At 34.0% G+C, this 25248-nt stretch overlaps 2 protein-coding genes across 2 annotated transcripts; both read right to left on the bottom strand.

Moving 5' to 3' along the window:
* Positions 1 to 689: 689 nt before the first annotated feature.
* On the bottom strand, positions 690 to 2054 carry LOC133181150 (uncharacterized). The gene is made up of 2 exons (XM_061315689.1): positions 1802 to 2054; positions 690 to 1405 (listed from the first exon to the last, which is right to left on the bottom strand). Exons 1-2 carry the CDS (start codon positions 2052 to 2054, stop codon positions 690 to 692), a joined length of 969 nt encoding a protein of 322 aa, XP_061171673.1.
* A 3611-nt stretch (positions 2055 to 5665) lies between these two features.
* On the bottom strand, positions 5666 to 10126 carry LOC133181149 (ankyrin repeat domain-containing protein 17-like). Its single transcript, XM_061315688.1, has 5 exons — positions 9913 to 10126; positions 9375 to 9604; positions 9118 to 9265; positions 8532 to 8902; positions 5666 to 7276 (listed from the first exon to the last, which is right to left on the bottom strand). The coding sequence occupies exons 1-5, from the start codon at positions 10124 to 10126 to the stop codon at positions 5666 to 5668; spliced, it is 2574 nt and encodes an 857-aa protein (XP_061171672.1).
* Positions 10127 to 25248: the final 15122 nt, after the last annotated feature.

Below are 25248 nucleotides of genomic sequence, written 5' to 3'. Positions count from 1 at the left end.
ATATGAAACAGTCACAATATCCGAGCTATATATACTCTAACCCTAATCCGTAGATCGCAGACAACGCACAGATATTCAATTAACGATTTGCTCAAGTTTTACATGTTTCATGCTTTACTCCTGTAAGATAATATAGCGGCACAGTTCGACATTAGGCTGATTCATGCAAGTTTTTGGTCACAAAAGGCACTTGGCAGTGCCTTTTGTAAGCAAAAATTACATGGATTAGCCCAAAGTCAGGAAGATTTAAGACTGGATTGATGAAACAGTTTTCCAGTCTTAAAACTATACACTCTAACCCTAATCACTCGATCGAATGTGTTTTGTTGAAGCGAGGGGAAAATGGCGGTTTGTTTACATTCTGCATAGCAACGGCAAGGGAAATAACCGCTCAAGCGCAGTCGCGTGATTCTGGGGACCGGCATACTAGAAACTTTCCGATATCCTTTGTGTGATTTCTAACTCATTGGCGAGTTTTTCTGTTATGAACGATCTTTGCGATCCTTCATCAAATAAGATATTAGCTTCGGTTGTCTGATTTTCATGACTCACCGGGGCAATAGCTGTTTTCAGTAAAACATTTGTAGGTCGATGTTCAACATTCAGTACTGTGGTTTCTGACTTCTTGCTCGTTTCTACAATGTTGATACTTGTTGATTTGGTGGGCTCGTCTCTGTCCCTCGTTAGTTTCATGTCGCATATACTTGTGTGGTGTTTTTTCTGACACTTTTTACACCTGTTGCGGGATTTACAATCTGAGGCGCGGTGGTTTCCCAAGCAGTTGAAACATAATTTCTTCCGTTTAAGATGTCGAATCTTGTACTTACGTCTGTAACTTTCTTACAATCCCCTGGAAAATGATTCTCTGTGCAACAATAAATGCATGGGCGGCTCTTCATCTCTGTTGTTTCAACATGAGGAGTTGACCCTCTTGTTTTCTGATTACGTGAATAATGAACGTTGCGTTGTTTCTTTGAGGCTCCAGTAAGAAACATTGCTGTTGCGTGAAATCCATCACTATTTTCAATCTGGCCTGATTCAAGGATTTTGACTTCTTTGCTGATAGCTTTACGAAGATTTTGTAGTGAAATGTTGTCACCATCGTACTCACGTGCAATGTTTTTCCCAATTTCAGATGGTAGCTTGTTGAATATGACTGGAATAAGCAATGCTCCAAACATCTCTTGTCTTTGTCCTAGACACTCTAAGCACCTGACATGAGATTCCAAGAAATCTCCATAATTTCTTAAACTAATGGCATCATTTCTGGGGGAAGGAAGTTCGATGAGTGCTCTCATATGAGCGTTAATAATTTTCTGTGGCTGACCAAATCGTTCTTTGAGCAAGTCTATTGCCGTTTCGTAATTAGCATTTGTAAGCGCAAATCCTGCTATTGTTTGTGCTGCTGTGTCGCGTAATTGGCTTTGAGATAGCTAAACTTTTGAATTGGCGTCAAAGTATGATTGCAATGAATCGTTGATTCGTAAGAATCCCAAAATGTATTCCATTCTAATACATCTCCGTAAAAATGCGGAAGATCTAATTTTGGTAATCGGTGATTATTCGTGGCGTGTTGGGATGTTAATGACAAAACATTTTCCTGGCTACTTTGTGCATTGAGATCAGAGGCAGGATAATTGTTCAAAATATTCTCACAAGCCGTTTCACTTGAGTTAATTGTAGCTTACGTGTTAACGTTATTAGCATGAATATCTGTGGTGGGTATAAAAAAACTCGGCATTGGCGTTCAAAGTTTTACATGGAATTTTTTCTGTAAATTTCTCAGTTTGCCTAATTTTACAGTCTAATTCATACATGTACTCATCTGTATTTGCGATTTCTGTTTCGATGTCCTCTTCAGATGGAATATCCAATATGCGGTCGTTCAATTCGTGTAGGGTCTGCCTTTTCAGCGCGAGAGACTTTCTAATTATGTTGATTTCCTCGGTAATTTCTTCACTGGCTGGATTTTCCTTCAAGTCCAAAAACCGTCCAAATAGCTTTGTAACTGCTGATCTGTTGCCGGCTCGTATAGCTTTTAGTCTTCCTTCCATTGTATGTACTACGTAGAATTCCGTCGGTCACGGCACCAAAATGTTGTGGAATGAAATAAAAGACGTCTTAATCGTATAGTGGTTTATTTGAGATTTGTTATTATTATCTCTAGAAACGTAACGTAAGGTATTATGACGTCACAACAAAGTTAACGTTACATAAACTCGCGGATAATCCATGACAGACAAATTATGCAAAATGGAAATCGGCTTGAAGAGCGGCACAGGAGTCGGCAGTTTTATCTTTAAAGCAATGTAAACAACAACCAGTGAGCTTCGTGAGCGTAGCGACAGGAATGCAACGCGTTTTTGGCAAATTCTGCGACCCCCTCTAGATCCGCGCATGTGTGCCTACTGAACTTCGGAAGTGTTTGTCAGCTGTTTGTGGCATGATTGCACTACATTGAGATATCCAACAGATTTTCAAATTTATTGTGAGTAAAGTTTAATGAAAAAAAATTATAGCATTCAGAGGTCTACAAGAAAAATAAGGGTAAACATTGAGACTATGGAGGTCAGACATGAAAATTGTAACACGTAGTTTTCTATTCTCTATGTAAAATCGATCAAGAACTGCATTAAACCTCGTTTACATTGTAAATAAAGTGATTATTTATTTTACTTGCGTATTTTGTACATTTTTATACATGAAAAGCATGCTATATTGCTAAGATGAGTAAGTCTTTTTATGTAGATATTACTGTGCTGTGTGATTAGGTCATGTAATGACCTGTGACATTCGAAAAACTTCATACAGGTATGGAGATATTTGCTCTCTGTATGTTTATATAATAGAGAGATACCACAAATGTATATATTAAGAATTGAAATGAAATGTCTCCCCCTTCTTTTTCAAACATCCATTTCTATTGCAACTGACAAAGTGTTATTATCATTAATATTTAAAATATTTTTAATTAAGAAAATTCAGCAAGCGTGTATTTCACACCGAAGGAAGATCTATTGAACATCTGTTGAATGAAAAACATTCATATGTTTTAATTATTTTTATTATGTTATTCATCGCTATCGAGTTAGAATTTCCGAGAGCATTTTCACTGTGACGGTGTAGGCAAAATATCATCTCACCGTGTGATTCGGTCACGTTATGACCTCTGACCCCCTAATAAGTTCATACAGAATTGAACATATTTTCTCTTCAATACGTTTATCTAAGAAAAATATTTGCAAATGTAAATATTTAAAATTACTTCCTTGTTTATAAATTAAGCATTATTGCGTAACATAATACATTTTTAAATGTATCGTCTTATTTATTTATTTATTTCAGTTTACTTTTGGCTAGAATCTAAGTAAGATTGCAGCAAGATGAAATTTATCAATTCAGGTATATTTAAACCTCAAAGCAATATATTTGGTCTTTGTTTGCAAAATGTATACAAATCACACGGTTTTGTGTTAGAAGAATATTAAGCTATTTCAACACCCCACTCCCCAGAAATACTCTATGTGCCTCAAATTTGATAAAATCTGGATCCACTCCAAATCCCATTCTTTCAACAGTGAACTGATTATTGAGACAATTACATGCACAGCATCCCTGCAAAAATAAATATAAGTAGCAAGCCTTATAAATTACACATCTAATAAAAATCAATCCTATGTATTCTATCAATAATTGTCATTCCGGACACAAAAGAAAAAGGCTGCGAAATCAGAGGTTTTTGTCCAGTAGGTCACTGCTGCTGCAATGTGGAGATCTCATCTGCGGCTTTAGAAGTTAAGGAGGTTGGATCCTGCTATCAAATGTATTGAGAATTTTTATCAAGTATATTTTTAGAATCTACACACATAGCTCAATTAAAGATCAAAACACAAAATGGGGGTTAATGCGCTTCTTTTGGTACTACGGAGCATTTAGTATGACCTTTTTGCACTGCTATTTCTAGCATTTAAATCAAGTTTTTCCTCAAATATATTTTATTCAAATAGATTATTGGAACATACGCAGTCTCATTTAATCTTGAATAGACAAATTAAAAATTTGTGACAACAAAAAAGTTTCATATTACTTCTTATGGTCAATTATTTAACCTTTCTGCACTAAAAAAATGTCATTTTTCTGGCAATAAAAATTTAACAAGCAATAAAATCATTTGAAAGTAATGCCATTTTACTGGATTTAAGCAGAATGGTTAAAATTACCATAAATATTCAGAATAGAAAAGTAAAAGTGGGCGTTCGTGATGTTAATTTTTAGATATTACTAATAAAGTGTTGATTTTAGGCTTAAATTTGGGGCTATTTTTGTCCTGGACTTTCACAATATATTTGCTATATTTGTTATATATGATGATAGAATTTATTACAATTAATTCAGTATGTAATTAGGATCAGTATAAAATAATTCACTGCACAAATTAACTCTGTATGCAGGCTGCATGGAAAAATAGGAATCCAAACTTCACAATACTGTAAATACTTCGAAAGAGAAAAATTGATCATTTCCCTCTAAAAAAAACCTTTCGCCACAAAATATAATTCCTCACTTAATGCTTTTGGTATGGAACTTAATCATGGGGTTTTAATTGAATAGAGTTTAATTTGCATTGTAGAATCCAAATTTATTATATGAACTAAAACATTACACAAATTTTTTTTAAATAGAGGTCAATACAAAAATCCGCTTAAAAGCTCAGGAACGAACCTCGTTAAACATATTAGAGATTCGGAAGCACACAATGCACGCTGTGATAATTATTAATTTTAAAGAAATAATCAAAATTATTTAATTATGAAACTTGTAATTTTCTGAAAGTTTATACATTTTTGAGCAGTAAAAAAAATCCAAATCCTATGGGAAAATTTATCAACTCTTTTATTTGACGAGATGCGCCGTACTGTCTCTTTAACTGTCATGAATTCTATGATTAAATTATGACAAATATAGCAAATATATTGTAAAAGTCCAGAAAAATAGCCCCAGTTTAAGTAATATCTAAAAGAAATACATCACCCCATTTTTAATTTTCTTTCCGAACATAGAAGATAATTTCAAACATTCCACTGAAATCCAGTAAAAACTTTATACATTAAAATGATTTTAAAGATTGCTAAGATGACATTTTTTGAGTGCAGGAAGATCAAATAACTGACTATGAGAAGCAATTTAAGAGTTTTTTTGATGTGCCTATTCAATATAAGATAAGACTGTATTTGGTTCAATGATTTATTTGGATATGATATTTGGAGAATAAATTGATTGCATTGATGTGTTAGATGTAATAACAGTGCAAAAAGGCATATTAAATGCTCCATTGTGCCAAAAGAAGGGCACTGACTCCCATTAATGGTTCTGATTTTTGAATAAGTTATGTGTGGATATTCTAAAAAATAAACTTGATAAAATCTTAATACTTTTGAAAGCTGGATCCAACCTCCATAAATGTATTTTTATTGAAATCAAATTAAATCTATTGGCGGAGTAACCTTTTTTGAAAATCAGCTTTCATCTGTTTCTTCTGAAAATTTCTTAAGCAAAGCATTTACAAAAGTTTCATCTTTCAGATGGTATTTCAAAAAAAATTCCTTCATTGGAAATATAAGACGAAAGTCCTTCACACTTGCTCCATGGTTCAGTAAGTTTAACCCTATTGCAGAAGTACGTTTAATGGCAAGTCTTCATCAAAGAAATATTCAATTAATTTCCTTTTTTCAAATATAGCGTTGTATAAAAGATAAAACAAGGCTGTCATCAATTGATTCAACCGTACATTAACATCAGCTCCATTGTTTAAAAGTATGTCGAGCGTCTGTACATCTAATCTTTTGCATGCATAGTACAATGGTGTAAACCCAGATTCATCTCTAGCATTAATATCTGCTCCATGTTCAATGAGTAAGACAACCTCCTCATGATGTTCTGCAAGACATGCATAATGTAAAGCAGAACGAGAGTCTTCATCCGTGGCGTTAACGCAAGCTCCATGTTCTAAAAGTAATTTTGTGCATTCACGGTTGCGCTGGACAACACCCATAAGTGCTGTTAATCCATGCTCATCTTGGACATTAAGATCACAACCAAAATTGATTAAAACTGATATAATGTCATGTAAATTGGAATTTAGTACCCCAGGATGAAAAAGAAACCAATCATCGTCCGCTGTATGTAGATCGTGTAGCAGGAAACGAAGTCTTTCCCCTTCTTTAGGATGGTCAAAGATGCATTGGGTGAGTACAGTTTTTCTGTTATCAAAGGTCGTATTGACTTCAGCACCACTTTTTATCAAAATGGTCATGCAATCTTGGAATGAGGACCATGTTGCAATAGAAAGTGGAGAACACAGACCCTGGAAAGCATAGTTGACATCAGCACCTGATCTAATGAGTAGAGAAATCAAATCTATATTTTTACCGCAACAAGCGCCAGTAAGAGGCGAAGGTTGCACTAAGTGTTCTGTGTTAACATTGGCCCCGTGATTTATCAATAACTTTACGCAATCAATATGGCTCCTATAACACGCGGTGTATAACGGAGATATATCATTATGGTCACAGATATTAACCATTCCATCATGATCGATAAATATGTTCAGTATTTCTTCTTTTCCAACATTTGAAGCCCACCATATTGGTGTTCGTCCATAAGTATCTTGTTCATTGATTTTGATGCCTTTCTCTACCAATAAAGCAACCACATCGAATTTTCTGCTTTGAATTGCAGCCCAAAGAGGAGTTTTGCCTGCTTTATTTGTATTGTGAATATTTGCTCCTTTGTCAATCAGATAAGAGACGATAGATGAGTGGCCTCCTTTACATGCCCACCAAAGTGCCGACCAGCCCTCCTTTCCATATTCATCATCATAAGTATCTAGAATGTAATCGTAATCAAACAAGTCTAAACAACATCTTTCTTCTAAATTTACACCTTTTTCGATTAAAACTTTCACTATTTGACCATGCCCATTACAACAACTTTCGACCAGAGGAGTGTTTCCATTTTTGTCTGGGAAGTTGACGCTTGCTGCATTTTCAATCAATAAATTCACTATATCAATGTGTCCAAATTTACAAGCTGCAGTTAATGGTGTTACAGATTGGTAAGTAAAATGAACAAAGGTGTTTACATCATTTTGAGTGCAAATCCCTTCGTTGAGAAGAAACTCCAAAATGTCTTTCTTCCCTGTTATGCAGGGTATGGTTATAAAGTTTAAACCATCTAATGGGCAAGAATTGTTTAAATGCTTACCCCTATCACACAACTGTTTACACAGGAAACATATAAATTCTGAATTCAGATCAGGGCCAAGTAGTTTTAAACACAATTTCACCATGTATAAATTGCCACTGATTAAAGACAAAAGAAAAGCTGATTTTTTACTTTGGAAAAGCTCGTTCTTTAACTCCGAATCAACAACCTCTAAAGAATGAACTAAGAAAGTAGTCCATCCTGCACCAATCACCCAGTGTAGAAAACTTGTCTTGTTTATCTCTAGCAGTAGTTTCGCCGAAACGTTTTCGTAAAAATTTGGAATATTGCCGTCGCAAACACCTATTACTTTAAATGACGGATCTGGTATTAAATCGTTGATGTCTATTTTTTCCGATTGCTTCTCCTCGATTGTTAAATAGCTGACTAAACTATGATTTCCTATTCTATTTCGTGTGTGCAAAATTGAATTTAGTTTTCCATTTGATTTTAACTTCTGAAATAAAAGTTCTTCAAGCTGATCATTAGGAAAGCAAGGATTAAAAAGAGTATCAAAATTTCTTTCTTCAAAATGATCTGCTATTCTATCACAAAATACTTGTTTGTGTTGATCATCAAGAATGATAAAGTATTCACTCTCGTTTTTGGATATTTGTCCTCGATTTCTGAATCTGGAGTTTAGAATCCATATGGGGGCAAATTTTATCAAAATATAGAGAGATTCCTTTGCAAAGTGATTCGCAATGATTTCAATCAATGTAGAATGTAATAATTTATATGAATCACCTTCGTTTGAAATAAAGACATTCGTCAGTCCATCCAAAACTTGTTTTATTTTTTTTCCTTGATGTACCTTGATCCAAACAGCACTCTTCAAAGGCAACCTCAAAAATTTTATCGATCTCATCATCTTTTCCTTTCTGTAAATGCCTAGACTGAATACCATTTTCAAAGAATATGCATAACACTAGAGCACAGTATTCGTAAGGTGTTGGGTGCCGTCTGAGAAGATCTAGTTCCCAAAAATACGCTTCATAGGGAAACTTCAAAAATTGCTTTGGGTTTTGCATAAAAGTTTTTTTGGTTGAAATGAGTTTGCACAATAGTGGGAAACAGTCATGTAAGTTCAAAATATCTTTTTTGAATTTGCAATCAACGTTTGTGTGACATTTGTAAATCGCTTTTTTCTCCTGTGGTGACAATGAAAATTCTGTGGAATGAAGGTTTATTACTTTGCAATAGTCAGGTTGAAAGAGTATGATGTCTTTGTAATGGTTTATGTTGCTTATTGAAAGTCTACATGTCACCAATAAACGCGTGTTGGCGGTTTTTGATAAACAACGCATTATATCATCTTCATATCGTTTCCATTCTTTTGCTGAATAGAAATCGATGCTCCGCTCGCCACAAGGATCATCTATGACAAAGATCTGGTCCACGTTCTCATTGAAATACTGAAGTATCTCATTTGGAACTTTAATGGGCACAACGCAATACCCTTTGTTTTGCATGTTTAATGCAACATGGTGCACAATAGCAGACTTTCCAGCTCCAGAGTTTCCAACAACAGATACACATTTTTGGGATTGCGTTAAATTATAAACTTCAGTGGAAGCTCGAGTTTCATGAAATTTAGCGTCCTCTTCTGTCCAAAAATCTAAAAGATCTTGTATTTGTTCTAAAATAAAAGTGTAATAATTAGCAAATAACATATTATATAAATACATATACGAGTGCAAATGTAAATACAACTGTAATGCATATGTATATATTTTAATCAAATATATACAGAATATTTACTTAAATTGAATGTTCAAACTTTAAGTATGACATTTATACACTATATTTAACAAAATAATTGCATAAAAAGTATCTATACGCATTTATGAATACCTTTGATATTTTGAGGAATGGTTTCTTGCAACTGAGCTCCCAATTGTCTTATTTCTACCATAATCTCTCTGTCTTTTTCCTCAATTAGAGAGGTCTTTAATGTCTTTGTCTCTAGAAGTTGTGCTTTTCCTCCTAATCTTTCAATGGCCTGTTTATAAAAGTTGGATGTTAATGTTACCTTGCGAGAAAATTTAAGGTACAAATGAAACAATCATGCTGTGGGTGAATAGCATTTTTTGGTGATAAAAAATAATTACACTTTCAATATCTGCCCAGTAGTCATTTAAATCTGTTTCTGAAAGTTTGGCATTGTTTGAATGAGCTACAATATTTCTATAATGCTTTATTCTGGCAAGGTCTGCTCCAACACTATCGTCTGTTTGTGGAGGCAACTTGTCAAAACCCGTTGCAGGAGCAGGGACATTCGTCATATACCGTAGAAGGAGGATCAGCAATGTGACGTCAAATTGCCTTGAGTTTACATATCCTGAAATATACAGGAGAATCAAAATTGCTAAAAATTGTAAAACGTGATTTGTAAATATAAATTTTCAGTTGTCTTTTATAGTTGCATTTTGATAAGTCTACTTCCGAAATCTACTAATATTATCAACATCTTGAAAATATGTTTTTGAAATTAAATTTCTATTGTTTAAAGAAGTCTTATATTGTCAAATGAATAAATGAAACGTAATATTACAATAATGCATACGGCGGGTCGACATCATATGCTAAAGCTACAATGTAGCTTTTTAAAAAAGCAAACCATTCTACTCGTTTTCTGAAGTGTATTACCTGAAGACGGAAACAGTGTCTTCCATTGCTGAGCAGATATGATTCTCCCCTTTAGAGCTGAAAGGGTGTCTTTATTTACTGCGAGGTCTGTCATTAACTGTAACGGTGGGTGACGGGAATCAAAGTACGTTCTCACTGTTATTGGCGTTCTTCTTAGAATTAGAAACATAAACCGACAGAAATTTATTTCCTCTGGATGAAGAACAGGAGACATAGCAATTGTTTGTGGATTATTTACAATTTGAGTTGTATTTGTGTAGTTGTGTTTACTTTGAGTCTCGTGTTTGCTGAATTTTGGCGAAGCTGTTTCAGTAATTGTACCAGATGAGGTATTCACTAAAGTGGACGAATTGTTTTCTTGTGCCTTAGTTTAAAAAGTTTGCAAAGTTTTATTGGCTGAGTCTACCAATGATTCCACAATGCTTGATGAACAAACATGACTTGACTTAGAGAACGTAGGTATGGTTGTAAATCCTGTGTTGATAACTTCAGGAGCTTTTTTGTAAAATTGTCTCATTACACGTTTTAGTTTCTTCTTTCAATGTAGTAAAGTCAGTTTTGAGATTAGATCCGCCTGTTACGAAATTTGTTAAAGTTTGTTGTGTCCTCATCGCAGGAAATAGCAGTGTTGTTGTTGCTGTTATTGATTGTGTTGAATCATACTGTTAGCTTGATGTTGAATCTTTTTCTGGGGAATTGATTTTCTCCCAAGTTGGATCTAAAGACTGGCCTGAGAAATTGAAAGAGGGGCATCCGAACCAGTTCTTGAATATAAAACTGAATTTAACTTTGTGGGTGCTCAAGGAACGTCAGATTGGTGATATTTTTCTACATTTTCCACACTTTGTTTCGATTTTTGACATAAATTAAAGACTTCTCTGATGAGCTTCGTGATGTGGTAAATGAAAAAGCTTATTCACCACTTTCCATATTTTCCTTATCTAAAATCAAACGAAAAGTTTACCATCGTTTAGTTTTCAGAGACTCTTTTTAACAGATAAATTATCTCGATCTCGCTAATGCAATTAACTTGAATAATTTTAAAACTTTGATTATTTCACAAAAGGTGCTTACCTCAGTTGTACGTCAATTATAATGCCTTTTTATAAATCGTGATTTGTACTGCTTTCAATTCAATGATAAGAGCAAATTTAATTTTTACTAGGTAGTATATAAGAAGGGCTGCATAAAAGATTTTCAGAATTGCATTTAAAATTTAAAATGTCAAGTCACTGTGCTGAATGGTATTTTTTTTTAAAAATATTCTTTACATAAGATGAAGAAAAATCAATAACACATTAAGTATTGCCAGAAAAAGAAAAAAGAAAAAGAATAATTCTGCTTAAAAGCTTCCACCTTCAATTGATCATATTTTATAGATGCACCTGATTGTGAACAAAACATGAACTTAAATCTTAAATTTAAGTAAATAGGCACGGATATGATGACTGTAGACTTTCTATGCAAATGATAACCATTTGAATAAATATGTTATATATCATTTAGTTGTCAGGTGATCGGTAAGACTTTGGGTATTATGTATTGAAATTACATAATCAAATTTAAACCAGGTACCGGTATAAAGAAAGTAAAAGGTATTAAATAAACAAGAGGCCCATGGGCCACATTTTTACCTGAGTAACTATGGTCCCTCTGTTCTTCATCAGCATTCTTTTTTCATATAATCTTATGTAAAACTTTGAACACATATTATGTCCCCACCCTACCCCAGGGGTCATGTTTTGGACATACTTAAATCTAAACTACCCGCGACGTAAGTATCGGGTTCGAATCCCACTGTGGAACGTGGAGACCGGTCCTTCGAATGAGACTGTATAAACCGAGATCCCGTGTCGCAGTGGGTGTTGGCACGAAAAAGATCCCTCACTGCTCAATGGCCCTGAGTATCAAGTATAGGTCAAAATTTGTAGCCCTCCACCGGCAAGTGGTGGCGTCTCCATATGAGTGAAAAATCCTCGAGAGGGACGTTAAACAACAAACAAAAAAAATCGACTTCTTCTCAAGAAGAAACACTGTGCCAATTTCAACCAAACTAGCCATAAAGCATTCTTGGGTGAAGAGGATTTAATTTTGTTAGAAGTTGACAGACGCCAGACACCCTTCGATCAGAAAAGCTCACTTGAGCCTTTGGCTCAGGTGAGCTTAAAAGTCTAGTAAATAATTAATGGGAGGGCGATTTTTATATTACATGTATACTGAGAAGCTTTATCAAAAGTTTTAAATTTATTAGATATGAAAACATAACAGTAAGCTTGTAAGCATAGAAATGTAAACTGTAAGTGTAACCTTGAATCTATATTGAAAATGAAATATTCTTCACCAGGTTAGATCACGTTCTCGTTTGAGCTGGGACAAAGAAATAAAACATGAAGTTTAAGCGAATCAAGGACCTTTTCAGGCCCGTAACAACGGTTTCAAAAGTTGGGGTGGGGTGGGGTGGGGCAACTTCCTAAACAAGACAAAAAAAAAAAACACAGTCACACACAACCTAAACTTACCAAAACGTGACAGGGCCAACTTCCCAAAAGAATCTGACAAGCAAAAAAAAAGTAATCGACCGTCTCCAAATCCTGGAATATGCCAATGCTCGACCTTACTGCAACAAAAAGTGGGGACTAACCAGCATATGAAGAAAAATTTACTTTTAGCAGAATACTATTCTCAGAAAAAGTGGGGGCCAACTGCCCCCCCCCCCCCCCCGCGTTCTACGGGCCTGCTTTCAATAAAATCAGTAGTATTACGTATTTGCTTATTTAAAGTTAATCATTGAATAAATATCCCTTCTTCCTTACTATAAAAATCTCTCTGAGGAGTTTTGTAAGCCAGGTCCAAGTAGTCTTAAGCACAGGGCGTGCATTACGTACGATTAGATTGTATAACGTCAGCATAAGTTTGAATTGTTGCGTTATGAAATGAAAACTGAGAACATAACGAACAGTTATCGATCTCAAAAAATCTACAAACAATACAAATGTGTAAACACCGACCTCCGGAAATGCCAGAGGTGGGATAGAGGTGCCTAAGAAGAGTAAACAACCCTGTTGACCGGTCATATCCGCAGTGAGCCCTATGTATTGAGCAGGTAGACGAAACATTCCGTAGTCAATAAATTAGTATGAAAACAAAGGCCTAGCAGTTGGTATGAAACACATCAGCCAAAATACGACCCAATGAAAGGTTATATCTGTTAATATAACGACCATAGAATTTACGAATGTTTACTTTAAACGAGGTTGTTGAAAGCAAAGAAAAAACGACGTAAAATGCACAAGAAAAGCTGAAAAACGACAACATATTGAACATTTCTATGGTACTGTGTCAAGATATTCAAAGTGATGTTTAAAGAGGTATTGCAGTGTTTTTTAGGGGGAATATTCTATTGAATCTTGAGTACAGTACCGACCAGACACAACCTAACAGAAAGCGAACCCAGAGCGCACCCCGGGTTCGCTTTCTGGGTTCGCTTGGGGTTCGCTATAGCGAACCCGGAGCGAACCCGCAGCGGACCCCGAGCGAACCCGCAGCGGACCCAGAGCGAACGCCGAAAGCGAACCCAAAATTCAGTAGCGAACCCAGAGAGCGAACGCGCGTTCGGTGTTGCATAACAGAGCTGTCAATCAGGATTAGCGATAAAACGTGTTAACCAATCAGCGGGTCGACCAATCAGCATGCCAGTTTGTCATTCGATGTAAATAAAACATTGTACAAGCAAAGCGTGTTAATGTACAGTGTAAAACTATTTTAACATTATCAAAAAAAAAATTAAATTAATATATTTTAATTATCCAGGTAGCATATTATATTTACACATTTATTTATTTATTTTTCATTTTCAAAATCCATTAATATACATTGCGTAAATTTATCAGACAAAAGATACCCTAATGTATAAAAGAAATAAAAAAGAAAGCAATGGTTTTTATAATTGTTACATAAAACAAAAAAAAAAAAGGTTTCTGATAAATTATAGCATTTCATCATCTCAAGATAATGTACAAGATTATGTATATGTACGTGCTTTTATTCAATTATTTTATTTTTATAATTCTAATGCACATTTTCGTTTAAATCCAGATCAACATCAAAATAATTGATCTTCTTAATTGAAAATAAAAAAAAAAATGAATGTACAGCATAAATGTGCATGTACAAATATGTCCAATCGCAAACTACTATATTATGGTACTAATTTGATTAAATCTTTTACAAAAAATAATGTAAAGCTTGATTTAGTTTTCTTTTTTTTTTAACTGAAATAAAAAGAAAAATGAAGCGCGATTTACATAATTGAACGAACTAATTATCGGAGTAACTAAGCAAAATAGTAAGTCGTACAATATTGTATTCTCTTAAAATATCGTAACTTTTACTGATAAAGCGTATTTAAGATGTTTAACGATTTTTTCTCTGATGTTAATCATGTTAACTGCTAATTATAGTCATGGTATTTTTATATCAATACATCAAAAATGTATATTTAAAAAAATAAGAAAGAAAGAAAGAAAGAAAAAACAAATCCCGATACTTACATATATTTAGTCGGCAAATGTACACGACATGATTGTCGGGGTTACTTTTCATCCCTGGTACTTGTTATTATTTTTTTTAATATATATCATTTCTGCAAATGAATGATTTTTTTTAAAACAGATTGCTGATTTTTGAAATTCATAAATGGAAAGATGATTATAGTATAATTCATTTTTAGGCCATTTTTAAAAATCTATCCCCTTACTGCATATCATAAAATCCAAATTGAATCAAAATTCACGACCAACCTACATGTACATGTATATCATGTGATAGAAAATGCAGCATTCGATCATAAATTACATGTTTACATGTCAAAAACATAAAAAAAAAAAAAAACAATTTTCCTAAGTCTGAGATTTACACAAATAATCATTTGTAATCTAAAATGACTATTAAGTCTTATTTACATGTAGTTTCAAAAATATTCATTTCTAAATATTTTATTTTTTCTTTCAGTTTTATAAAGTCCATGAATTTCACCAGTAAATATTTCTGATCTAAAATATCTATTAAATAAATTAAGCCTTATTTCGTCTTAAAAATATCCACTCCTAAATATTTTTAACTATTTTGCGTACAAAAATCGTGCGTTTGCGGTAACAGTCGTGAATGATCGTGTAACATGAAGAATCGTGTGATTGAAGGATTAATCTTGCGAAATCGTTCGTGTAACGTGATCGTTCCTATATGTTGTCAACAATAACGTTGCAGCCATTGTACATGCACATGTATCGATCGCCTCAGAAACAACAATGATCGATTTCGCTACTGTATTTGGAATATACAAGGGGCGGAGCTTACTGGCGGCAAGATTAAAGCGGGGTCCGCTTCACGCATGAGTGCATAAAGCGAACCCAGAAAGCTAACGCCGGGTTCGCTCTAGCGGACCCAGAGCTGACCCCGAGCAAACCCGAAGCGCACCCAAAGCGAACCCAGAGCGAACCCAAAATTTCTGAAAGCGGACCCGCAGCGGACCCCGAGCGAACCCAGAAAGCGAACCCGGGGTCCGCTTTGGGTTCGCTCTGGTGTTAGGTTGTGTCTGGTCGGTACTGTATTTCCATCGTGTCCAAGGATCACTGCTGTTTTAAAATCTCGATTCCTCATCAGTTTTGGCTTCTAATTCAAAGTGGTACAGCTAGATGTACAGTCTGATTCCACTAATCCTTTGGCTCTTTAGTGGATGGAACATCCATTTTCCTCTCTTCAACTATTCCATTCGAAAATTTCAGCTGGCATGTAAGACTGTAATTTTGCTTAGCAATATGTGGCCATTTTTTGTGAAGAGTTTCTTCACTTCCCCGTTGCATGAACGAACGGTTGTTGTTGCTCTTTGGGGGTCGATGAAGCAAAATCCTTCAAACCTGCGGGTTTGCACAATTGTTGCGAACTCCGAAAAGTAGTAACCTCTCAATTTCACATTAGTAGAAAAACTTCATGCATTTATATTAAAGGACTGATTTAATTTATGACATTAATATCTGTATGTATTGTTGCCGCTGAATTTTTTTTTTAAGATTTAGGATTTTTAAAGAATTTTCCTATGTGTAACTATGTAAAATTTTGATCGCCCATAGTGGTCCCTCTCTACCAAGGGTGGGGGTGTCATCCTTTGAACAAATTTAAATCAACACTACCTGAGGATGCTTCTACATAAAAATGACTGATCATGGCTTTGTTGTTCTTGAGAAGAAGATTTTGAAAGATTTTTTCCTATATACATGTAACCCATGTAAAAACTTTGATTGCCCATTGTAGCCCCACCCAATCCCCAGGGGTCTTGATTTGAACAATCTTGAAACTACACTACCTGTGGGTGCCTCCATATAAATATGACTGATCATGGCTTTGCTGATCTTGAGGAGAAGACTTTTGCAGATTTTTTCCTATTGATACCCATGTATTACTTTGATTACCCGTAATGGTCACACCATATCCCCAGGGTCATGATTTGAACAAACTTGAATCTACATTATTTATGAATGCGTCCATATAAATATGACCAATCGTGGCTTTGAAGATTTTTTCCTATATACTCCAAAGTAAAGTTTTGTTTGCCCATAGTGGCTCCACTCTACCCCAGAGGTCATGATTTGAACGAATTTGAATTAGACTACTTGAGGATGCTTCCATATAAATCTGTTTAATCATGGTTTTACTATTCTTGAGAAGAAGACTTTAAAAGATTGTTCCTATCAATAACAATCTAAAATTTTGATCGCTAATAGTGGCCCCATCCTACCTCCGGGGGTCATTGAACAAATTTGAGTCTACACTGCGTTAGGAAGCATTCACATAAGTTTCTTTTGTCCGACCCAGTGGTTCTTGAAAAGATTTTTAAATGACCCCACCAAATTTTTACTTTTTCTTAGGTATTATATTGAAGCGTGGCCCTTCATTCGAACAAATCTAAATCTCCTTCAGGACTCTAATTGGCGGCTAATTTAGTCTCCATGGCGCATAACATTTTTGATTGGCGCCTAAATATTTTCCATAAGTCGCCAAATTGGCGAGCATTTTGAATTGGCTTGGCGATCGTCGAATTCCGGAATTTTTACATTTTTACTGAAAAAGCAAAAAGAAACTTAAAAGAAGAGGAAATTATTTAAAATTATTTAAGCAATGGAAATATCGTGTTTTCTTAGTCACGTCCTGGGTCCTTATATTGATTACTATTAACTTTTTAAGTTGGTGCCTTAAAAAAATTGCCTGGGCGACTAAAAATTTGCATTGGCGACTGAAATTTTTAGATAAGGCGCCAGCTGGCGCCTAAATTTTAGAGGCCTAAGGATACTCTGTGCCAAGTTTGGTTGAAACTGGCAAAGTGGTTCTGGAGAAGAAGAAGATGAAATTGTAAAAAAAAGTTTACGACGACAACAACGACAACTACGACAACGGACAAATTTAATAAGAAAAGGTCACTTGAGCCTTTGGCTCAGGTGATCTAATAATAAACCGAAGTGAGAATGGACTAAAACACTCCAGTCTGTCGCATTTAAAGGGGGCTGGACACAGTTGCATGGTTTACATTTCAAATTTCTATGTTTATTCAAAAAAAATAAATTCAGTTTTATGAATTGAGTTTACATGAATATTCTTAGAATTCGTTTAAAACGACATTCCTGTTTTCATCATGTCAAGCATCTATGTTTTTAAACAGGACACGAGCTCTTTTAATGTTCATGTTTACGTTTTACAGGGTGTGATCAATTTGTCTGCTCTGCACACATCACTGAATACGGACTGACAGTACTGGTGAGTTAGTTTTGCTTTTTTCAAATTTCTACTCCAAATTTTTTTGGACTATAGTTTTAATATTTTTCATTAACACACAATTTCTACTGTTTTCTTAATTATCAAGGATAAAATTTACTTCGTAAATGTGCCATAAAATGTGTCAGTAAAGCACTTCCCGAAATTCGTAGTTTTAATAATCTCAAAAGATAAAAGAAGTTTCTTAACACGTTTATATGATATTTCGGAGTGAAATACTCATGACATGTAAATTATGATATAATACTGAATTTGTAAAAAAAAAAAAAATAACTTTAAATCTGTATCCAGGCTGTTAAATCTGTGTCCATACCTAAAGCTAATTTAGGTATAATAGAAATATTTTTCCTGTTGAAAAACCCTTTGTTGAAGATGGATTGAAATTTGAATTGAAGAAACCACTAATTTAAGGAATGAATTTAATAGCTACCCATTTTATACGCTATGAACTGGGTTGGGGCAGTTTACTCTTTATAAACCGCGAAGCGGTTTATAAAAAAGCGTAAACTGTTCCAACCCAGTTTATACCGTATAAATTGGGTAGCTATTAATTTCATTCCTTATAATTTAATTTTCATTCATTTGATGTAAGAAAAAAAGTTGATGTCCTTAAAAAATGACTTCAATTTGTACAAAATTTGAATGTAACGTCAGGCGGAACGATAAGTTTTTAACGCAAGTCATTGTGACGTAGGCAACCCATTTTATACGATATAAAGTAAAGTTTTTATCCAATCAAATAAAGTGTTACAATCAGAATTAAAATATATGACCATAAATTCAAAGTATGAAAGTATACTTGAATTTAATATATAGGCAATATATTTTACATGTAGATGCATGTTGTATGAAGATTGTTGAAGCAATTTGTCATCAGCAAATTACTCAAGTAAAGTATTCTGATCAATTGTTGCCCGGCGTCCGTCCATCCGTAAACTTTAAATAATTTCGTCTTTTTCTCTAGAAGCTCTTGACCAATTTCAATCAAACGTGCAACAAAGCAATTTACAATGAATATTTTGAAAGTGATGCATTTATGAAATAGTTAAGTGGGATACTGAGATAGAAGGCATATTTTATTAAAAAATAATGGAATTTCTTCACAAGAACTACTGAGTAAGAAAAGTCAAAATTTAAGTTTAAACTTCCTTTATAAGTATAGATTCGAAAATGTTGAAACATGGTCAGGAAATTAGAGTGGGGCCATAATAAGGGATGAAAGTTTTGTATGGAAAAATCATCTCAAGAACAACACGTACATGATATGTCATAATATTTATTTAGTATTTAAGCATCCTCAGTTAGTGCAGATTCAAAATTTTTCAAATCATCACATTTTTACATGGAGATATATAGGGGAAACGTTTATTCTCAAGAACAGCAATTAAAGTCATGAAATGCCATACTGATATGCAGACATCCTCAGAAAGTACAGATTAAAATTCAGAAAGTACAGATTAAAATTCAAATCATGGCCCTCAGAGGTTGTAGGTAGACAACAGGGAATCAGAATTTTACATGGGAATAACGTGGGAATAACGATATACTGGAAAAAAAAATCTTTAAATGTCTCAAAAATCAACTGGATCATGGTTATTCATATTAATATAACATGCAAGCATCCCAGTATGATGCAGATTGAAGTTTGTTCAATCCTAGTCCCTATAGATAGGACTAAGACTAAAAAGGGATACAGAGTTTTACAGGGAAATATGAAGAAAAATATAATCAAGAGTAGCAGGGCCACACTAGATCATATTCTTCTACAAATATTCACAAGTTATTGCACTGAAGTGTTTTTTAAGCAAAGCATTCCAATATTATGTCGATTGTGTCGATTCAAATTTAGTTAAGTCATGACCCCTTGCAGCTACCGTATGGCCACAATATCGGATCAAATTTTGCATGGGTATAAGTATTGTAAACATCTTTTAAAAGTCATTAAAACAACAGAACGAAGGTTAACTCAGGTGAGAGGCCCGTTTACTTTTTGATTTGTTAAGGACTTGTTTAATACAAATCGGCAAAAGAATAGATTTAATGTTTTATGAATGATACTATTATATAGGAAACGCTCAAGCCCCTATAAAAGAAATCAAAATAGTCTTTGAAAAGGTGAGATTTTAAAGCTATAAAAGTACTGCACCAGGTGGATTCGAACAACGACTCTAAAAAAAACCCTCGGTATTCAAAGTCTGCAGTTATACCGACTGTGTTATTCTGACTATGATAATAGAAGATATAAATGTAAAACCAAGTTATCTAAAACATGTTTCCTTATTTTTTGTAGGATTTTTGTGAATTTCAACCCTAGAGCAGGGGTGCCCTTAAAAATATCCTATCTTAAATTAGTCCTTACATCACAACCTATCAAGTAAACATAATTCTATTTAGGGGGAGCCTGCCCCGAAGGACTTAAGTTCTAGACCAAAATTCACGGAAAATCGATACTTTAACGGGGACTAAGCTCTTTTGGCCAACTTTGGAGTTTAATTTTGAAGTTGCAAATAATAAATTTTAGGTTCAAAATGCAAATTTGAAACAATTTAGATATATTCGGTAGAAAAAAAAATGAACATTGATTTAAATGTTCAAAGGTTCAAAATAAAAATTTGAAAAAATTTGACATATATACGGAGAAATCAATGAACATTGATTTTTAAATGTGACTTTTTCCGGGAAATTGTTCTCTTCTATAGGTTTATTCCTTTGAAATACTTTATACATCCTTTAATTTCTTTATAAACATGTCAGGGCTGATTTTACTTTAGTTTTTGTGTCTTATCATCATTACAGTCTTCTTCAGCGCTTCAAAGCTGTTTTTCCAGTACAGCCATACCGGGTACTGAGGACCATGAACAGGAGACTGTGCATACATGCCGTTCAGGTTTGATCTGAGGCACCAGCCGTACCACCAGGCTCCTCGATATACCTCAGCACAGTTTTCATTATCTTCACTTGTGTCATTATCCTGATCGTTTGTGCTGAATCTCATTCCACTGTGATAAGCCAAACTGTCACCTTTAAAAGAGTATTGCTTACATTAAAGTTTAATGCATAAAATTAAAAAAAAAAAAAAGAATAATTGTAACTCAGTTATCAAGTCTGATAGTGTCCTTGGGCTGCACTTTTGTGGACAGCATCGAAAAATTGAGTCATCCTGTCACCTGTAATAGGATTTTAATGACATCTACTATATAAACAGGGAATTTTTTGCCCTCCTTTTATTTTCCTTTCTTTGTCCTAGTCAGAAGTGAGCAAATTTTAAACTGAGCGAATTCCTGAAAGACAGTCTTATACATTTATTGACTAGGTTCGAGAGCAACATGCGTTTTGTCGGACCCAAGAACCAAATTGTTTGCCTGAGACTGTTAGGCCTCAAGCAAACAGTTTGGATCGAGGGTCGATAAAACCATTTTGCCCAAGAACACAGTCAATAAATGTTTTTGTGATACCTTTTATTTTTTAGCATAAATGCATCTTGTGCTGGCTTCCGTGATGTAAATTTTATTTACCAGCACTGTTGTTAAACTCTGTCAATTCCGGTACTGTGGATATCACCAAATGCAAATGAGATTTAGCTGATCCCGCCCATTGTGTGATGGAAGCTGTCCAATATCTCATCGACAGATCCAATATCTCAATCTGCAGTCAAACATCGATTTTTTTATGACTGCTCTATAAAACATTGAAAATGTTAGATATTTTTTTAGTATAGATTTATAAAGGAACACATTTTTAAAGGTGGAACAATATCTGTTAAGGACAACTGTGTCTGTGCGAATTTAAAACGGAGCAAAACTGTTTGAAAGTGTGAAAGGATGAAATTAGCACGGGGCGAAAATAAACCTGTAAACAGTAATTGATTTTCGTTGGTAAAAGGGCAGAAAATGTGCGAAGTCAAATATAATGTGAAGTATACAGGTGTGCTGAAGTTTCCAATAACTCAGGATACTTCGAAAACTTAGTTTGGCTCATTTTACTTGGAGCCCTGTAGGACTTTTACTATAATAAAATACTTTGCCTTTAAACCAAATCCAGTATGTTATCTGAACTTAAAAGGATTTTATTACTATCCCAAGCTTATGACAAACTTAGTAGAGATTTATCATAAACAATACATATTCTTTTTAAAAGTATTTTCTCTAATACACAATTCATATCTTGATCATGCACTACTCACTCGCTGTCCCGCTGTATCCAGACACTGTTATATTGTATTTATCGTTTTCATCTCCGATGTAAAAGATCGCATATTCTGCATAAGCCTGTTTATGGCACGCCGATTGCTTCAAAATTATTTTCTGCACAACGATCACGATTTTATACACGAGCTTGATGAAAAATATACACGAGTAAAATAAAACTGCACGTATCGGTAAAAATTGCACATTGTTTGAAAGATTTTAACACAAACATAACGAAAAATACACGAATCCGAAATTTTTTACACGATTAAGGGGTATAAAATGCACAAACGTAAAATCAAAAACTGCACGAGCAGAGGAAACTAAAAATTACACAAACAATTTTACTGCGCATACAGCTGCGCATATCATTATTATGCAAATAGAAAATTCATTGTGTTCTTGGTTTTCTGTGCTCTTTACTTCTTCATGAATGCTGGATGTAATCGAGAGAAATGGCGTTGACGATGATATGCATGTTTGTTTGTTTCTTTATTTCTTTGCTAAAACTCGATGCGATTTCTAACTAATGCAAATCGAACGAATGAAATGTTTTCTTGTGTACTGTGTGAAAAAATTTAAAAGTTGTTCGGAGATATTATATTTTTCATATATTGACCGAGATCCTAGCCAAAATATGGAGGTATTATATGATGCCCGACATAAATTGTGACAAGAAAGGAGTCGCATGTTTGTGTTATAGTGCGGGGAAAAAGTACCATTGCATATAATGCACTCGACTCCGAACTAAAAGTAATACGCTCTATGGCCTTTTAAAATTCTCTAACATAAATTCAACTTTAACGGAAAGTACTTGTATAAAATAAAATTAACACATGCGTAATAAAACGATTAATAAAGTGGATTCTTCATGAAAATGATGGCAGAATTATTGCTGATTATAATCATTAAATTGTAGAATTTATTTTGGTACTTCTCATTTGTACTAATTATGAATTCATTTGGGCAATTTTTTTTTCATTTAGGAATAGGAAATTATTCAGTTGGCTGGATATATCTTTGATTTTCAAAAAGATTAAAAGTGGGGATTACCTGACCATAGATATACACAGTATGTTTTTTAAAGTCAAACATAAAAAAATTATTTTATTTCTAATTATACATGTACGAGGGTTGTTAGAAAAGTTCGCGGACAAGTTCTATTGTGAGCGCGATATTTGTATGAAATCAGTAAAACTCTGCAGGTAAAAACTATACGTATTTTCCAATTTACGTATATGCAAAAATTTGGTGTTTTCCGATGATCTATAAAAAATAAACAGCGTAATTATTTAGATAAAATATGCTTCACGGAGCATGTTACTTTTTCGCACTTTTACATTTCAGAGACATAATTTTGAAATTAAAAATTGCACTGTTGTAGCGCATAAAGATTTATGATATTTCACCTCTCGCTAAGATATTTAAGAAACGTCATTTGGCGAAATTTTGAATTAAATTGGAGGAGTTGTGACTATTTTATCACTAATTATAGATGATCAATGCGTAAAAACAAAGCCAAGAAATGGTAACGTCATTGAACGTCTTGGAGCACCAAGCTATTAAAAATATGTGTGCAGACAGGGAAATGCCCGAAAGAGACCAAAATGTTTTTAAATGTTGTTGGGGATGGCTTACACGTATCTAGTACGAAAGTGTTCAAGTGGTAGCAACTTTGTAAGAATTAATGGAAGGATGGGCATTTTTGATTATCAACTCCTGCGATACCCCAATATCCTGCTCATCGCATGGACATTGCGCCAATGGATTTTGCATTGTTTCTCATATCTGATCGCTGAACTGCGTAGACATTGTTTTAAAGATCTCACTAATATCCGATACACCACAAAAGACATTAAAAAATATATAACATGTCTTGGTATACTTATTTAATTTTTTAAGTCAGAAAAGGACAGGAAAAGTCTATAGATATGAAAGATATTTACAACTGTGAAAAATCTTCACAGGTCTGGAATCAGGTTGTCACGTCACCTACCGTCATAAAACGTCAAGTGATTGCTCCGTGAATCCGATGACCGCGCAGTAAAAATCGAAGTATATTTTCAAAATGTTAGTAAATGGACATGATCTTTTACATACTAATAAACAAAAGATAAGAATTCAATTAGACATACGTCATTCTTCAAAGTTTACAATATATTTTCCTTAAATCAAGGTGTCCGCGAACTTTTCTAACAACCCTCGTATCTTGGGTTAAGTTATAAAATATGAGGATATCAATTATGGTTGGATATCTGTAGCCTACACTGTTATGAATTCCGTCCATGATTTCGCATATTTTCAGTCATAAACTACGGTACTCACAAGACATTCCTAAGGGTAAGCGTTACCCTCATTCGATTACTTAATAAATGTTTTCACCTTAAATAAAAAGGAGCAGATAAAGGGAAAATACATATATTCTATGTGCTTTATGTACATGCGGTTTTGTGTCTTGTTACTTAAAATTTGTCCAAATGAAATAAGAAAACTCTACTCAAATAATCCTGGCACCGGTAAAACATATCATTAGTGGCGGATCTGGTTCGTGGATTGATTGAGTCGCAACATCTGAATCTATGTATTTATTAAAGTTTCAAATCGTTGGACCATAATGACACATTGGAAATTTTAAAACATAGTGAGTTACTAAATACATCTTCGTACAATGTTACAAATAAGAAAATGGGAATGGATATTATAATAAATAGAAAGAACATAGCACGTGTTTTATCACTCTTGATAAATGCAAATAAATCATGTTCTTCATGGATCTCGAGGTTTGACAAATATTTTCCAAGATAACAAATTCTCTTTACATTTCAATTCGTGTACATAAAATTTTAATTATTTTCCGAACACAATTTTTTGTAATAACACTTTTTTACCCAAATCTATAGTCATTATAAAAAGAACATAACGGTATAACATTATAAAATGAAAATAATCTTCAATAACATTCAAGGAACATATTTGATACACGATCCACTTTTTAAAAGATTATTCATGTGCATATCTAACATTTTTGAAAATTCAGATTATGAGTTAAAAAGTCTAATCTATGCAATTTTGTATTTTGTACGTATACATGTACAAGTAATTAAAAAGTTTGCTTTATAGCAATATTGTACATGTGTATCAATGGCATCAACCAGGGCTTGTTTTACTTCGAGCATGACTACGAATAAATATAAGAAGTTAGAAGTTAGAAACCTTAAGAAATCTTTGTTTTATTACCGTGTGCAAATTTATTATTGTCAAAATCTGCATTGAAAATAAATATGCATGTGTAGCATGTGTAGCCAAGTCCCAGCTAATTAAGTTC

This window comes from Saccostrea echinata, unplaced genomic scaffold (assembly GCF_033153115.1).
Source record: "Saccostrea echinata isolate AGI-Se365-2 ecotype Australia unplaced genomic scaffold, CSIRO_AGI_Sech_v1 ptg000008l, whole genome shotgun sequence".
In the NCBI taxonomy this organism is placed as follows: domain Eukaryota; kingdom Metazoa; phylum Mollusca; class Bivalvia; order Ostreida; family Ostreidae; genus Saccostrea; species Saccostrea echinata.
Note: the sequence above shows the minus strand (reverse complement) of the source record. Positions and strands in the feature narration are given on the sequence as shown.